General features: G+C 36.9%; 1 protein-coding gene and 1 pseudogene across 1 annotated transcript; one reads left to right on the top strand and one right to left on the bottom strand.

The window, feature by feature from the left end:
• Window positions 1-3,604: 3,604 nt before the first annotated feature.
• LOC107798223 (glucuronokinase 1) lies at window positions 3,605-7,795 on the top strand. The gene is made up of 6 exons (XM_075234613.1): window positions 3,605-4,050; window positions 4,690-4,839; window positions 5,971-6,104; window positions 6,192-6,384; window positions 6,816-6,976; window positions 7,367-7,795. Exons 1-6 carry the CDS (start codon window positions 3,832-3,834, stop codon window positions 7,611-7,613), a joined length of 1,104 nt encoding a protein of 367 aa, XP_075090714.1. The 5' UTR covers window positions 3,605-3,831; the 3' UTR covers window positions 7,614-7,795.
• Window positions 7,796-8,812: 1,017 nt separating this feature from the next.
• The window catches only part of LOC107826498 (katanin p60 ATPase-containing subunit A1-like), a 90,078-nt pseudogene continuing 83,596 nt past the window's right edge, over window positions 8,813-15,294 (bottom strand).

Raw genomic sequence — 15,294 nt, 5'->3', positions numbered from 1 at the left:
AGGATGGTATATTTGAGCTAAAAGTATAACGATAGAGATATATTTGGATCCAAAGTATAACGAAAGATATTTAATTTTTTTTCAAAAGTATATAAATATATCTATTAGTTTGATGTAAACATCGAACACAATTATATTTTGAAAGTATTAGATATATGTCTGCCTGCCTTTCTAGCCTACTATAGCTACCAATTACTATTTTCAGGCTTGGACTGTTGGTTAGCGCTCCTTAAAAAGAAAAGAAAACTATTGTTCTTAGTGTACTCCATTTGTTTATTTTAATTTTCTACTTTTGACCTTATGCGATTCTTTAAATATAATTTAAATATTAGTTTAATATTTTATTGAGGACACAAAGGCTTCCAACGGTAAGCCCGTTTTATTTTGTTTTTGTTTTTCTACTTCTTTTTTTCCTTTTGGGTTGTCACACCCGGATCAACTATTTTCTCTTTGGGATTTTTTCATTCCTATATAATATTTGAAATTTATTTATTAAAATTGTTCAAATTTTATATGTTACCTGGCTTAAATAAGTTTTTCTTATAATTTATATACAATACATTATTAATACCTTAAATTAATGAATTCTTTGCTTGGAAAAAGACGTAACTGAAGGGAACGAAGTTCAGATTGTCCTTCCATCTAAATAAGACTCCTTCCAGTTATGTGTTACCTATTTTAAACCATAATTAGCGCAACACTTCTCTCTCTTTGGCATAATTACTATTTTAAGAAAAGAATGATGTATGATACAACAACATATAGATTAAAAACAAATTTCATACAATTTTAATACAAAATTTGATATATTTACAATAATATACATACTAAAAATAAATTTCATACAACTAATTATACAGTATACAACTTATTACTACTTATCTACAAGTTTCATACATCATTCTTACAAGTTAAATACAACAACAACATCATACAACTTAAATATAATTTTCATACAAATTTTATATAATATGTCTTTTGTATATAATTTGTATATATTTTATATGTGGTGTGTTCTTCTACTTCTTTTTCGAATTTCAATATGAAAATCCAGCCAAATCAAATCTAATTTTTACCAAATACCTTCAAAATCGAGATATAAACTTTATAGAATATTCTCAATCATTTGCAATAACACCCAATTCAAATATTTTTTTTTATTCGAATTCGAATTCAAAGCTTCGAAGCTGCTATCAATGGTGGAGAGTTAAACACCTTCAAAATTTATTGATTGACAGTTTCAATTCGAATAATCCAGCCAAATAATTAATATACATCTACTGCTAGCCTGCCACCGGAACACCAACAAGAAAAGGGGAAGCCCCAAAAAGCTCCAAACTTTAGCCATGGCAAAATTTCAATCGATAAAAGATTAATCCCTTTCTTCTCCATTGTTAGAGAAAATTATGAGCTTTAAAAGAAAAAAAACTTTGTAGAATCGGTGTAGAAAGATGATTGATTTCAAAGAGAGAAAGAAGAAAATCTTTAAAAAGATTGGAGTTTGTTTGGGTAAGTAAGGAATTGTGAGAATTTTTCGGGATTTACTAAATTAAAAGGTTACATTCAAGGGATTCATTTAAAACTAATTTGTATATAATCGGTAAATTGTATATGATCATGTAATTAAGTTAAAACTTGATTAGATGGGGTAATTAAGTTTCATATATAGTATAGGTAGGTAAAAATCTCTTTTTCTTTTACCACACGAAAATGATAGTGAAAATAACACGGGCTAGCCAGTTTTCAGACTGGTAATCGAAAAATAGTCAGCATTTACAAAGTCATTAAGAAATAACTATTGTATTGCTGAAACACGAAAAGTTCCTGCATATTATACGGGATTTTGGAGCTCCTACGTATAAACTTATAGCATATTATGTTGGAACTCCAACACATGGAAAGTTCCAGTATAATATGCGGGATTATGGAGCTCCTGCATATAAACTTCCAGCATATTATGTTGGAACTCCAGCACATTATGTTGGAAGCTCATATGTAAAAATATTCGAACTCCAGCATAATATGCTGGAATATTTTTCAGATTTTAAGGGTATTTTTGTTCAGATTTTATATTTACATAAAAAGTGGCTAAATTTCGATTACTTTTGAAACAACTACCAATTGTAAATCTTGTTATTTTTATTTTTCCCGTTTTATCCAATGGGCCAAATACCCGAGAAAGTGATAGTCGGTATAATAATGAGATCTTTACACAAATAGCCGGCCATACTTAATATTTACTTTTTCTAGCCATATACATAAATTATACATTATTTATACATAATTATACACATATAATACATAAAAATGCGCATATATTGTACTTCCACCGGCTAATTTTTGTTGGAAATTTTACCTCCTATAGCAAAGGTATACACCCTATTTATTATAAATTAAAATAATTTTAAAATATTATTTTCTATAGCTACCTTTTATATTTTATAGCAAAATAAGTATTTATGGTATATACTACCATTGAGGCATGAAATAAGGCATGAAATATATTATTTATGTTTTTTCTCTCTTAGACAACTAGACATACCTATTTTTAAGGTGATTGTCGTTACTGTATTCATGAATACATGACGCGAATACATGTGAATACATGCGCATACAGGTGGACTGCCTTGATTTTAGGCGCTTTTTACTGTTGTATTCATGAATACAGCAGCGCGAATACATGTGAATACATGCGCGTATAACTGGACTGTCCTGATTTTAGGCGCTTTTTGTTGTTATATTCATGAATACATGGTGCGAATACATGCGCGTACAGCTGAACTACCCTGATTTTTAGGCGCTTTTTGTTGCTGTATTCATGAATACAACGAATACACTACCGTAACAACTGAATAGTAGTTATAGAAAGTAATTATGTATATAGTAGTTATATGAAGTTAATATTCACAAAACAATAGCGATTTCTGAAAATTTCTCAATTTTGTTTGAGCGGTTGGGTAAACTGCAATTTGGGTTAATTCGTGGGCCTATAATTTCGCTAGAAAGTTATCTAACCCGTTTCCCGTTCAACGGGAACGAGTCCAGGTGATGGAAAACCTGATTATTAAGATTTGTAGCCATTAGATAAAAAATGAAAAATTAAAATAAAGTTGGGACAAAAAAGAGCTGCTTGCGATCTAGTTGTACATGTTTTAGTAATTTATCACTGCATTTACTCCATGTCCATTTACATATTTCGTAATTTACGTTTTTAGCTCGTTTGATTAATATTTGGTTAAAGTTGGAAAAAATGAGTATTTAAAAGTGAAGTTGAAAAAAAATGTATTCACTTGAAATACTTTTCTAACCAATTTTTTAACTCCAAAATTTTCTATTCCGAAATAAAGTTATAACAATGAACAAAATTATAAAACACCTATTCCATCCATTCCCATTTATATAATAAAGTTTAAATATACTGGAATTTAAGAAAGAAAGAGGTCTTTTGTAATTTGTAATTTTAACATATCACAACATTTGTTTGAATATAACTTTTTAAAAAAAGTTAAAATGAGAAATTCGTATTTTTTTTTTCCAAATAATAAACCTAAATGGATGGAATATTAATTTGCAAATAAAACCTACTTTGTTTTGTTCTTTTTTCTAATGCGTATTGTGTATACTCAAAAAGGTTTGGATTTGCCACGTCACGCCGTGATCACATGAATCTCTTAATGGAATCATCATTTCGTCTTCCTCATCCAATTACAGTATAAAAATAAATTCCGCCATTAGATCTCAAGATTGCTATATTTATACCTACTGATTCCAATGCCGTTACAATTTCAACATTGACATTAGCAAAAAGAAGCAAAGGAAAATTGAGCAACAATGGAGATTGCATCAGAAAAACAATCAGCGGTGATCGAGCACAAGTCATATGCCAGAGTTGGACTGCTCGGAAACCCTAGCGACGTTTATTTTGGGAATACAATCTCTTTTAGTCTCGGCAACTTTTGGGCTTCAGTTCGTCTAGAACCTTCTACAGATCTCGTCATTGTTCCTCACCCTTCTCACGATCTCGTTCAATTCAATTCCATTTCTCACCTGGTATGCTATCTACTTGTACTTTTTTTCTAATCCTTAATCGTTTTTAATTTATATTTTTTGGAAGAAATTATAGTTTCGAGTTTAGAGGATATATTAGAATGAATTTTGAGCTGCGGTCGACCAGGCAATGTGAATAGTTTGGGATTGAGACGTAGTTTATTGATTGATATGGTTTTGAGTTTACTATTTGGTTTGATTCGGTTGTTCTAAGTGGTCAATTGACGACGAGTTAATGATGATTGCTATTTCTCATCTGAAATATTGGTGCTTAGTATTCCCTTTGTTCCAATTTACGCCATAATCTTCCCTTTTTAGTCTATCAAAAAAGAACGATACTGTTCTACTCTTCCTTTTTATCCGTGAAAGAATGATACTTTTTTAATTTAATTTTAAACTTCTCATTTTATTTATGAGACGATTTACAATGACACAATTATCTAAAACTAGTTTTAGACCACAAGTTCCAAAAGTTATTTTTTTTCTTATTTAAACTTCATAATCATTAACAACCTAACATCAATTGAGAAGGAGGAAGTAATTAGAATGATAGGCACCCTTTATTTTTTCGTGCTCTGTTGATTTGTGTGCAGTTTGATTGATTTTATTTTAAAACAATATGCTTGTGCTTGTTGTCGACAGGTGAACAGATTGCAGAATGAGGGCTACTATGGAGGGGTGCGTTTACTTATGGCTATTTGTAAAATATTTCACAAGTATTGCAAGGAGAACAATGTTACCTTACATGATGGAAATTTCACTCTCTCGTATGAAACTAACATTCCCCGCCAGGTAGATCTTAACATTGCAAGGTTTACATTCCTTTGGATGTTTCCAATTTTGGTTTCGTGTCACACTAATTATTGGTAAACTTAAAACTTTTTGCTAGTTTATATTGTGAAACATTGTTTCAGATTTTCTCCTTATAGCGAGAATATCAAGGTAAAAATCAAGTAGAGATATGTGAAAGTTTGGATTTAAGGCAAAAATATTATGTCTAGAATAGATAATTAGTTGCAAGCACCTAGGTTGTTCTTGCTTGGTATTAAGAGTCAAGGGTTTTTCCTTATTTGCACGAGTAGTTGTGTTATTCCTTGCATTATGGATTCGGAAGTCATCACATTTTATGAAAAGTGAATATGGTCTCAATGTTGAGATTTCAGCCCAACATTTTGAAAGTGATTATAGTGTTCCCCACCTTAATGTAGTAGGCAAAATAAGTCGAGTTGAGCTGAAAAATAATATATTTTCAAGTGATTTGTTTTTTACAATCTAAACAAAGTTCAAATGAGCAGTGAGCTTGTCAATTGAGCTCAAACGGCTCTGTTGTTCTCTGTATATTCCAAATCGTCTATCCAATTGACGTTGAGCTAGCCTGATAATTATACTGAAGACTGAAAGTCTGTTCAAGCTTTAACTGATTGTTTAATCTCAATAGAAACTTCAACCGGGTGAATCTGCTAATTGTCAAGCTGCTCAGCCTCCATGCTTCAAAATTTTTGTGGTGGTGTCACTATCCATCTCGCATATAGTTTAGCTCGAGTTTCCAGCCACTCAGTTTAAAATACAAGAGGGAACAACTTTAATTTAGAGTGTAGTTACTTCTATTTATATTGTCTCATTGTTTACATGTGCCTTACCTAGTAGGTTTACAGTTTACCTAAAATAACTAAGTTGACTAAAACATTTATACCTTGGACATAGCCCTATGCATAAAACTACGCATAGTACCTTCTGGTTTAAGATATGCAAATAAATTAAAAAATAGCAGGCATGCTGTTTCAATCATAACTAAAAGGTACATCAGACTACTTAAATGATCATGATCTGGATAAGTCATCGCTATTGATCATAACATAAAAGATATTATCTATCTCATGTTCAAATGGTTGATTGATACACTAAATAATTTCCACATCTCAGACAGGGCTTTCAGGTTCCAGTGCAATTGTTAGTGCCGCACTGAGTTGCCTTCTTGACTTTTACAAAGTCAGACACCTAATCAAAGTTGAGGTAAGGCCGAACCTTGTCCTAAATTCAGAGAAGGAATATGTAGTGTGGAAAATCTTTCCGGTGTCTGGTTCAAAGATTCTTTGAACCAAGTGACTAAGCTAGGGGTACTTTTTATTACAAGTTAGTAGCAGCGTGATATTTGGCAGCACTAAGCTTGCCACAGTTGTAGAGTTGATTTTATATTCCCTTTTTACTTTTATTTTACAGGACTTTGGCAAGAATCACATGGATGAATTGGGTCATGGTATATATACACCCATGGATGTTGATCTTCTCCCACCTCTTTATCTGATCTATGCAGAAAATCCCAGTGATTCTGGAAAGGTGAGTATTTAATGTGCAGGATATGTAGTGTGGAAAATCTTTCTGGTGTCTGGTTCAAAGATTCTTTGGACCAAGTGACTGAGTTTTGGTTGGATATGTTGTTTGCTTAGCCATGCAATGGGTTAAAATTTACATTTTGGTTTTCATTTTACACAAAGAAGTTAGTGAAAAGAATTAGAGGAGTATCAATGTGGGATTGTAGTCCATGAAGGAGGCACTTTAGTTTCAGCATCCTTTAACTGGTTAACCTTTTATATTTTCCATTAATTTCTTAATATTTCTCCCGACAATGGAAGAGATAATGGTTGTGGCAGGTTTTTAAGGAAACATGAATATCAGTGTCCGGATTAACTTTTGCCCTTTCTTTGTGACTAAGAATTACTTTGATGTAGTAGTTACAAAATACTAGATGATACTTATTTCAAATACAGGTACATAGTACAGTACGTCAGAGATGGTTAGATGGTGATGAATTCATAAGATCAACCATGGAAGAGGTTGCAAACATAGCTGTGGAGGGACGGAAAACACTTCTTGAGAAGGACTACATTAAGTTGGCGGCCCTCATGAATCATAATTTTGATCTGAGAAGGTAAAACATATGACAACCTGCTTAGATTGATCAGAGATTCAGAAGACATTTGTTAATATCTTGTATGTGCTGAGTGGCATCGCAGAACCTGTTTCTGTAGTGTCTTGTCCAACTCATTTTCATATTATTATTTGTACAAATTTTTTGTCTGGCACAGTGCTCTTTACATTCCTTTCCTGGTTATACTTGGTATTTAAACTAGCAAATGTACTGCCTTTGACCATCTAAAATTTTGGCTCCGGACAAAGAATAAATCCAAGTGTTTCATATGGCCTTTTGCATCTTATTTTCATAGTTTTGATGTACTCAAATATTACTCGATTTGTTATACATAAGCTGGTGATATGATATGCATATCAAATGCTAAAATTTTGTGGGTGGACTATGCAGGCGTTTGTTTGGAGATGATGCCCTTGGAGCTATGAATATAGAGATGGTTGAAATTGCTCGAAGGGTAGGTGCTGCTTGTAAGTTCACAGGAAGTGGCGGGGCTGTGGTTGTGTTTTGTCCGGATGGACCTTCACAAGTGAAGCAGCTGGAGGATGCATGCCACAGTGCTGGTTTCACTTTCCAGCCAATTAAAGTTATGCCTTCATTTCTTAATGACATTGATTGTCAAACTCGGGGATCAAAATGAAAACCATGACCTGCTTGCCAAATATGGAGCCCTCTGTATTCTTTACTCTTTTCACCTATTATTAGTCTATGCTAAGCTTATCAGGAAGTATGTACCATCGCCCTTTTTAATTTGTTCCGAATAATGATCATGAGAATTACACCTCTTCATGCAACTTGAGCAGTCAAATCCTTTTAAAAGCATACTGATCTCAATCTTTTATCGGTCTTTGGAATGTGCTTGCCATCCTTAAGTTGCAAACTATCCTTTGCCTCCCCAACACGAAGAGAAACTATGTTGTCCTGATTAGTCTAGATTTGCGCCGCGTTGAACCAATGGAGGGGAGCTACAATCTACATATCAGTAGTTTCCTCTTTAATGGTCTTACACAGTGCTAAACTGGATTTATCAGACCAGATAGTATTATACCAAAAAATTTGGTTTTCTTGAATCTTAGGCCATAAATATTTTTTGGTATGAACTATAATTATGTATATATAGGTAGACAGTAAATTTAAACGCAACAATTCAGTAAAAGGATTAAAGAAACATATAAGACGGATTTTTTTCTTCAGACACCTCCAAACTCCAAAGATGGAAGCATGCGCAGTGGATTTTCTTATTGCATGATTGAACCATTTCATATTAGTTAGACATGTACTAGATCTACAATGTTCTTTGACTTTCTTTTGCACTAGGAAGTCATTGTAATAGAAAAAGAATATTCGAATGAAAATTTAATAAGGATTAGTTACTGATATGGTAACTCCAGTATGGAGTGTCTTATCAAACTCTCTCCCTTCTCCTTTTCTTATCATGGGCTTCTCCAAGAAAAAAACAATACTTAGAAGTTTAACTATTATTTCTGAATAGTTTTTTTAAACTAAGATTAGGATCCATAAGATGTAAAATATACTTGTAGCATACTGGCTTCAGTTCTCTTTTTTTTTGCAAGACACCCATTTACAGATTTACTTCTCTGGTGTGCTAGCTGACTTGTTTTTTCTTATCCAACTCCAACTGCATGACTATACTATATACATATCTATTTAACACAATAGAGACTCCCTTGCGTAATTTTGTTTCTGAACCTTTTATTCTTGTTCATTTCCAACAGCATAACCTGAAATTCTCAACTACCTATTTATTAAAAAGAAAGCAAAATTAAGCTTTAAATTAAATGATCGTAAACTCAAGGGGAAAAAAAAAACTAGTAGCATTTACTTGATCCAAAATTCTGAAAACCATTTCTCACGTCGTTCAATGTCCCCTGCAGAAACTGTAGGGTGTATTTTATCTAAAGCTTCTAGGAAGTCATCCATTATAACTGGAATTTGCAAAATCTCAGCCTTGGACATGTCCTTATTCTCATCTGGGTTTTTCCCTGATATATTACGTCTCATCCCATTTAAAGAAGCATCTATGCAGATATTTGTAAGATCGTCTCCACTGAAACCTTCTGTTCTTCATGCCACTTGGTCAATAGCTAACTGCCATTCATGATACAAATTATTAGTATCAATTAAATTTTCAATTCAATCTCGAGGAGCAATAATAATCAGAGACTAATCTAGGGCCGGTTCTATGGTTCAACTGAACACATTTCTTTCGGCTCAAATACCACATGCAATGCGAAAAAACTTAAAAATTATACATATAATGAGATTTTACGCTCATTTTGAACCTACGAACTCTAAATCCTGGATTTGCTTTTGACGATTAGCAGTTGTCCATCCCATCTCAAGAACAAAGAAAATATTTGAGTTTGCTTTCAAGTCATAATGTAACAAAAGTATAAAATTCATATAGATCATTTCCATCATCACCCTTCCTTGCCATTCTAGTAACTTAGAATTCTATTGAGATGTAACCAAAAGGTCTCTTAATATTGTATTCACTACAAATCTACAGTATTAATAATCACTGAGCCATAACCTGCAGTAACATAGTATAGCTTACTTAACTGGCTAGTTCAATTATTGTGTGTAAGTCATGCATATTTTCAGTGAGATCATAGTCATTCCTTTTATTGACTTTGATCATCTTTTGAGTAGAGACATATGATGACAATATAGCTAATTAACTTCTGCGAACAAGACAATGAAGCACAGTACCTACAAATAGTACTCCCTCCGGTTCAAAAAAGAGTGTCCACTTAGCTTTTTTTTCTTGGTTCAAAAAGAATGTTCCCTTACAAAATCAAGAAAGAATTAACCTTATTTTTTCAGATTTGTCCTTATTATGTGTTAAGTGACCAAATGGCAATACATATTTAACTAGGGATAGTTTGGTCAAATTACCTATTTTTATTTAGGAGTTAGTATTTTCTTAAGGGGTGTGCAAATGGCTAAGTGAACATTCTTTTTGAACCGGAGGGAGTAAGAAACAAGCTGACAACAATAACGAGAGCTTACCGCGATTGATTTTAAGTTTATCTTTATAAGCTCTTTGCGACTCTTAAAATCAGGATGCGGGATGTAAATCCGCTTTAATTTTCTAGCCGCGCGCCTCCTACAGTAGTACAGTGAATCACCAATTAGACAAGATCCAGAAACGAAATAGAATACAAATCAGAGTTTAAAAAGAAGAGGAGCAGGGCATAAATGTTATTGTGAGATGCATATGCATAAATGTTATTGTGAGATGCATGCAAACGCAAGAGGTAAGTGAAGGAAAGAGGAGCAGGGCGAAATATTTAGAGTTTAAGGTGTATGCACTGATGTTATAAAATTATTTTCACAATCAGGTTACTCAAAATAATAAATATTGTAAATCTTTATCATGAAACATTAAATGGTGACCTGATAAAGATAATAATTAACATGCTATATATGCGATCTAGCAAATATCAGTTTCAAGTCACTGCGACCTCCAATTGCACTGCTTGGACGCATTAATTAGTAGCTTGATAAAAATATCTATGGTCGAAAAACATATACGTTTGTCACGACCCAAACTAACTCCGTCGTGATAGCGCCTATCGTGGAACTAGGCAAGCCTACTATTTCCAAAACAAACCGATACTTTCATTTCAAAGAAAATTCAAGGCTATTTAACATAAAAACTTTCATAAAGGAGTTCAAATCAAAACAAAAGTGCGGAAAAGAAAAATCCGACATCGGGGTGTCACTAGTCATGAGCATCTACTACAATTGTCTGACAATATCGAGACTAACATAGTCTGAAAAATAGCTAAATACAACTAAAGGAAGATAAGAGGGAGAAGAGCAGGGCTGCGATCGCCAAGCAGCTACCATGTTATTCCCGAGAAAATCTGCAACCGGAGTAGTCAACAGCCGCTACCGTGTCCAGCTACACCTGGATCTGCACACAAGATGCAGGGAGTAACGTGAGTACGCCAACTCAGTAAGTAACAACAGTAAATAAAGACTGAGCAATAGTGACGAGCAATAAAGCATATAAAGTTCATATCATGAAATCTCGGTAAAATACAACATGCTTTAAAAATCAGTGTTTGAATCAAATCATCTCGTTTAAATTCAGTTCCAGTAAAAATCATTTAAAGATATTTTTCAACAGTTTTTCAAACAAAGACTGAATGCAAAGGTGAGCAAAAATGATGAAATCATAATCAGCCCCTCGGGCAACATCACTCGTATATAGACCCTCGGGCAAACCTCACAATCACTCGTGCCTCTCGGGCATACCTCACAATCACTCATGCCTCCCAGTCACTCAGCACTCGGCACTCGACACTCGCACTCAGTAGGTACCTGCGCTCACTGGGGGTGTGTATAGACTCCGGAGGGGCTCCTTCAGCCCAAGTGCTATATCAAGCCAAATCATGGCATAAATCACTCAGGCCCTAGGCCTATATCAAACATGCTGCGGCGTGCAGCCCGATCCTATAAATATCCTCACAAATCAGGCCCTCGTCCTCACTCAGTCATAAACCTCTCAAGCCACTCGGGCTCTCAGTAAAAACAGGGTACTCAACCCAAAACAACATTTATATGCATCAAAACAGAGAAATAAAACTGAGTTATGTAGTAAACAGGTATAACCATGATTGAGTATAAATTTTTAATCGAAAACAGTGAGAGGATAGTAAGAAAAAGGCCCATAAGGGTCCAAACAACACTGGCACAAGGCCCAAACATGGCATTCCGCCCAATTTATAGAAACTCATTTCTAAAACTCATAAGTATCATACAGTTTCAACAAAATATGCAACTTTACAGTTGCTACGGGACGGACCAAGTCACAACTCCCAATGGTGCACGCCCACATGCCCATCACCTAGCATGTGCGTTACCTCAAAATAGTAGAATGATACGAAATCCGGGGTTTCATACCCTCAGGATTAGATTTACAATCGTTACTTACCTCAAACTGATCAAATCCCTACTCCGCGATGCTCTTGCCCCTCGATTCAGCCTCCAAATGCTTTGAATCTATTCACAATCAGTACAATACCATCAATTTATGCTAAAGGAATGAATTCCACAAGAAAAACTACCAATTTAAACCAAAAATCCGAAATCGGCTCAAACTCGGCCCCCGGACCCACGTCTCGAAATCCGACAAAATTTACAAAACTAGAAAGCTCATCCACTCACGAGTCTAACCATACCAAATTTATCAAAATCCGACATTATTTGGTCTCTTAAATCCTCCAGCCTCCGCACCTGCGCCCGGGCCTCGCACCTGCGGGCTCGCAGGTGCGGCCAATCCTTCGCACCTGCGCTCCAGCCTTGGCCTCCCATTTTTCGCATCTGCGCTCCAAGTCTCACGCCTACGAAAGCCCACCTGTGCATCTTCCTCCGCTTCTGCGAAGCCTGCCAAAATCCCCTTCTCCGCATCTGCGCCCGACGTCTCGCACTTGCGGGCTCGTAGATGCGACAGATTTCTCGTACATGCGCATCCTGCCTAGCCCAGCACTGTCCGCACCTGTGAACTTCCCAAGCGCACCTTCTGCCTCGCACCTACGACTCCCCTTCCGCAGGTGCGGAAACACAAGCAGAATTCACAGCAGCAGCTCTCAAATACCAAAAACCAATCCGTCGACCATCCGAAACACGCCCGAGACCCTCGGGACCTTAATCAAAAATACCAACAAGTCATATATCAACATACAAACTTAGTCGAACCTTCAAATCACTCAAAACAACATCAAAACACCAAATTAGCCTCGGATTCAATCCTAAGAACTTCAAATCCTCCGAATTCCACAAACAACGCCGAAACTTACCAAACCACGTCCGAATGACCTCAAATTTTACACATACGTCACAAATGACACCACGAACCTACTCCAACTTCCGGAAATCCATTTCGGCCATGATATCAAATTTTTCACTGCCGACCGAAAATCGCCAAATTTCCAATTTTGCCAATTCAAGCCTAATTTCACTACGGACCTCCAAATCACATTCCGGACGCACTCCTCAGTCCAAAATCACCTTACAGAGCTAACGAAACCATACAAATTCAAAATTCGAGATCGTTTATACATAGGTCAACATCCGGTTGACTTTTCCAACTTAAACTTCTAAATAGGATACTAAGTGTCTCATTCCACTCCGAAACCACTCCGGAACCGAACCAACTAACCCGGTATAACATAAAACATCTGAATAACACATAAAGAAGCAGAAATGGAGGAAACGAGGCTATAACTCCCAAAACGACCGGCCGGGTTGTTACATCCTCCCCCTCTTAAACAACTGTTCATCCTCGAACGGGTCTAGAAACATACCTGGAGTCTCGAATAAGCATAGATATATGCTCCGCATCTCCCGCTCGGTCTCCCAGGTGGCCTCCTCCATAGGCTTCTCTCTCCATTGCACCTTCACTGAAGTTATATCCTTTGACATCAACCTTCGAACCTGCCGATCCAAAATAGCCACCGGCTCCACATCATAAGTCATATCACCCTCCAACTGAACCGTGTTGAAATCCAAAACATGGGACGGATCTCTAATATGCTTCCGGAGCATGGAAACATGAAACACTGGGTGCACACTCGACAAGCTGGGTGGTAAGGCAAGCTTATAAGCCACCTCTCCTATCCTCTGAAGCACCTCAAAAGGCCCAATGAACCGGGGGCTCAACTTTCCCCTCTTCCCAAACCTCATAACACCCTTCATGCGTAATACTTTTAGCAAAACCTTCTCCCCAATCATGAAAGATACATCACGGACCTTCCTGTCCGCATAGCTCTTCTGCCTAGACTGCACAATGCGAAGCCGCTCCTGAATTAATTTCACCTTATCTAATGCATCCTGGACCAAGTCTGTACCCAAGAGCTTAGCCTCACCCGGCTCAAACCATCCAACCGGTGATCTACACCTCCTCCCATATAAAGTCTCATACGGAGCCATCTGAATACTTGACTGATAACTGTTGTTATATGAAAACTCCGCGAGCGGCAAGAACTGGTCCCATGAACCCCTAAAGTCAATGACACAACCGTGCAACATGTCCTCCAATATCTGAATAGTGCGCTCGGACTGCCCGTCCGTCTGAGGGTGAAAAGTTATGCTCAACTCAACCTGATTACCCAACTCTCATTGCACGGCCCTCCAAAACTGTGATGTGAACTGAGTACCTCTATCTGAAATAATGAAAACTGGGACACCATGCAGGCGAACAATCTCTCGGATGTAAATCTCAGCCAACCGCTCTGAAGTGTAAGTAGTACTAACTGGAATGAAGTGCGCGGACTTGGTCAGCCGATCCACAATCACCCAAATAGCATCGAACTTCCTTGAAGTCCGTGGGAGCCCAACTACGAAGTCCATGGTGATCCGCTTCCACTTCCACTCTGGGATCTCTAATCTCTGAAGCAAGCCACCCGGTCTCTGATGTTCATACTTAACTTGCTGACAGTTGAGACACCGAGCTACAAACCCAACTATATCCTTGTTCATCCGCCTCCACCAATAGTGCTGTCTCAAATCCTGGTACATCTTCGCGGCACCCGGATGAATAGAATACCACGAGCTGTAGGCCTCCTCAAGAATCAAATCCTGAAGCCCATTTACATTAGGCACACATATCCGGCCCTGAATCCTCAACACACCGTCATCACCAATAGTCATATCCCTAGCATCACCTCTCCGAACCCTGTCCTGAAGAACGAGTAAGTGAGGGTCATCATACTGACGCTCCCTGATACGGTCATAAAGAGAAGACCTGGAGAGCACGCAAGCCAATACCCGACTAGGCTCCGAAATATCCAATCTCACAAGCTGGCCCGCTAAGGCCTGAACATCCAATGCTAAAGGTCTCTCTGCTGCTGGAAGATATGCTAAACTCCCCAAACTCTCCGCCCAGCGACTCAAAGCATCGGCCACCACATTGGCCTTCCCCGGATGGTACAAAATAGTGATATCATATTTCTTACGAAGCTCCAACCATCTCCGCTAACGCAAATTAAGATCCTTCTTAAACAGATACTGCAGACTTCGGTGATCAGTATAGATCTCATAATGAACCCCATACAAATAATGATGCCAAATCTTCAAGGCGTGAATAATGGCTGCTAACTCAAGATCATGGACAAGATAGTTCTTCTCATGGGTCTTCAACTGGCGCGAGGCATAGGCAATCACCCTACCCTCCTGCATCAAAACACAACCAATGTCTAACCTCGAGGCATCACAATACACGATGTAAGAACCTGAAGCTGATGGCAGAACTAACACTGGAGCTGTGGTCAAAGTAGCCTTGAGCTTCT

This window comes from Nicotiana tabacum, chromosome 17, assembly GCF_000715075.1.
Source record: "Nicotiana tabacum cultivar K326 chromosome 17, ASM71507v2, whole genome shotgun sequence".
In the NCBI taxonomy this organism is placed as follows: Eukaryota; Viridiplantae; Streptophyta; class Magnoliopsida; order Solanales; family Solanaceae; genus Nicotiana; species Nicotiana tabacum.
Note: the sequence above shows the minus strand (reverse complement) of the source record. Positions and strands in the feature narration are given on the sequence as shown.